This window comes from Gouania willdenowi, unplaced genomic scaffold (genome assembly GCF_900634775.1).
Source record: "Gouania willdenowi unplaced genomic scaffold, fGouWil2.1 scaffold_93_arrow_ctg1, whole genome shotgun sequence".
Lineage (NCBI taxonomy): Eukaryota > Metazoa > Chordata > Actinopteri > Blenniiformes > Gobiesocidae > Gouania > Gouania willdenowi.
In genome coordinates, this window is record NW_021145258.1 from 3,097,326 (window position 1) to 3,099,673 (window position 2,348).

The window sequence follows — 2,348 nt, forward strand, 5'->3', positions numbered from 1 at the left end:
TGAGCTCATTTATAATCCATTTTACTTTGTCTATAATATCATTATCAAACATTAATCTTTGTTAAAACCCTTATTGGTTATCATTCATGTGTGTTTTAAATCAACAAATCACTTCATCTGTTTTGTTTTGCACATTTTATTTTATTTTTTTCACAATAAATGGTACATTGTTACAAAGTGATTGTATCAGGTTGTAACAAAGTCATTAATGTTTCCACATTTTTCAACAAATGTTTAATTATTTGTTGGAAAAACAGATTGTGTCACTGAGGATGGATGCGGGTGAAGATCCTCTTCTGCATCCACCTGATGAATCGGTTCATTCGACTCTTTTTCTTCTTTCGAGATTCCTCCACCTTCACTGGTGACTGCTCATGGAGGGACGTGGTCTCTTCAGGGAGAGACTTGGCCTCCTCATGTAGTGACGTGGGCTCCTCATTTAGAGACGTGGGCTCCTCAGGGAGTGACGTGGGCTCCACATGGAGGGACTTGGGCTTCTCATGGAGGGTCGTGGGCTCCTCAGGGAGGGACATGGTATCTTCTTGTTTCCCCCGAGGTTGAAACAAAGCCGTGATCTGTTCAGCTGTAACTTCAGCAACGTGGTGCATCAACTGTGGAGAAAATGTGTTCAGCATCTTCCTCCTGATGTCTTTGGGGTAGGCTTCATGAAGTGTCTTTATGATGGAGGTGATCATCTCATCCCTGGTTGAGCGGGACATGTTGACTTCATGTGTGGTGGAGCCTAGGGCAACTAGAACACCATCTTCTACCCCTTTGGTGACTCCAACTGCCATCTTATCCAGCTTCATGGAAGGCATGGTGAGGAACAACCTTGGTTTAGGCACCCACAAGCCCTGAAGCACCTTTGGAACCACGTCCAAAACCACGTCCCGGGGCTGCTGGAGATGTTCAGAGCAGGAGGTTTGCTGATGCCTCTCAGTGAGCGCCTCCCCAATGGCCTTTGCCTCTTTCATCATCTTTGCTGATCTATGAAATGAAATCATAAAGTTAGCTTCAAAACAGCCCAAAGCAGCAGCTGTTTAAAGTGCAAATGTCTGTCAAATATAACCAGAGGTGAAAGTAATGGATTACAAGTACTAATGTTACTGTAATTGAGTTGATTTTATGTGTACTTGTGCTTCTTTCAATATATTTCTAAATCTGTAATTTTACATGTACTTCAGTACATTTTTCAAGAAATAAAGTCATTCGTTGCATTTTTAAACCCAATCATTACTGAGAAAATGATTATTATTTTTCATTTAAAATGATCAATGGACATTGTGAAACTATAAAAAATGAAATGACCAGACAACAATTAAATGCATTTGTACTTGTAATTGAGTAGGATATATCACTACTCTTTACACCTCTGTATGTAACTCACATAAAGTTTGGAGGCATGAGCTCTGGAGCGCTGATCAGCCTTTGAGCATCCAGCTGAATATCCCTCATCCTCATGCTGTCGTTGACCTCCCTCGCCATGCTGAGAAGCATCCTAACCTCATCATCATCATCGTTATCGTACTCCTGCAGCTGAAAGTCCAGCAGCTGCACCCTTAGACTGCGTTTGCTCATTACATGGAGGTGTCGAGCCATGTCTTCAGGAGTCACCTCAGACAGAAGTTGGTTCTCCTTCTGTAACCTCAGGAGTTCAGCCACCATAGCTACATGAACTTTGTAGGAGGGCATATGCCAACAGTTCTGAAAAATCTGTCTATAAACAGGAGTGTCGAACAGCACCCCGATGGGACGATAGGTGCCTTCTTGAAAAAGCTCCATCGATGCTCAGAAAAATACACTCAGAGAAGGAAATATACAGATAATAATGAACAAAAGTAAATGAGTCAAGGAAATGTCAAAGAAATAGTGATCAATGGAGAAAAGATGCTGAAGAACTGCTTATATTGGAACACGAGTGAACACTGTGAGCTCTATGAGAAGATGAAAGAGCTTTAGAACATGAAAGCAGGAGATAACTCTTTTTCTATTGGCTGTTGCAAGGAGTGATGTAAACAGTTGTCATGACAACAGAGTTCTGTGTTATGTTTTTTTACACACGTGTGTGTGTGTGTGTGTGTGTGTGTGTGTTGGGGGGGTTCTTTGTTAATCCCTCATTGGTTATTATTAGCATTTGAGGAATAGGTTGAATATTGTCCAATGTTTTATTTTTTTTTAGACTATTTTATTCAATTTAAATTGGCTGAAAATGAAATATAAAACAGTCTCACGATGGCTCCTTACTTTGGTTTTAATTCACATATCAAACAAAGTAAAAACAAAATAAATACTAATAAATTAAAAAAAACTCATAATTAAACAAAAATGTTTGTCAAAAATAAAGTATA

General features: G+C 39.7%; 1 protein-coding gene across 1 annotated transcript; it reads right to left on the reverse strand.

Moving 5' to 3' along the window:
- Positions 1 to 263: 263 nt before the first annotated feature.
- LOC114461090 (uncharacterized) lies at positions 264 to 1,918 on the reverse strand. The gene is made up of 2 exons (XM_028442930.1): positions 1,388 to 1,918; positions 264 to 987 (listed from the first exon to the last, which is right to left on the reverse strand). The coding sequence occupies exons 1-2, from the start codon at positions 1,780 to 1,782 to the stop codon at positions 264 to 266; spliced, it is 1,119 nt and encodes a 372-aa protein (XP_028298731.1). The 5' UTR covers positions 1,783 to 1,918.
- Between the last annotated feature and the right edge of the window lie 430 nt (positions 1,919 to 2,348).

Excerpts from the sequence above, each read along its gene's own strand:
- LOC114461090 (XM_028442930.1), bottom strand. The coding sequence starts at position 1,782 with ATGGAGCTTTTTCAAGAAGGCACCTATCGTCCCATCGGGGTGCTGTTC. Across the intron at positions 988-1,387 it reads CTCATGCCTCCAAACTTTAT|ATCAGCAAAGATGATGAAAG; the intron begins GTGAGTTACATA and ends TTCATTTCATAG.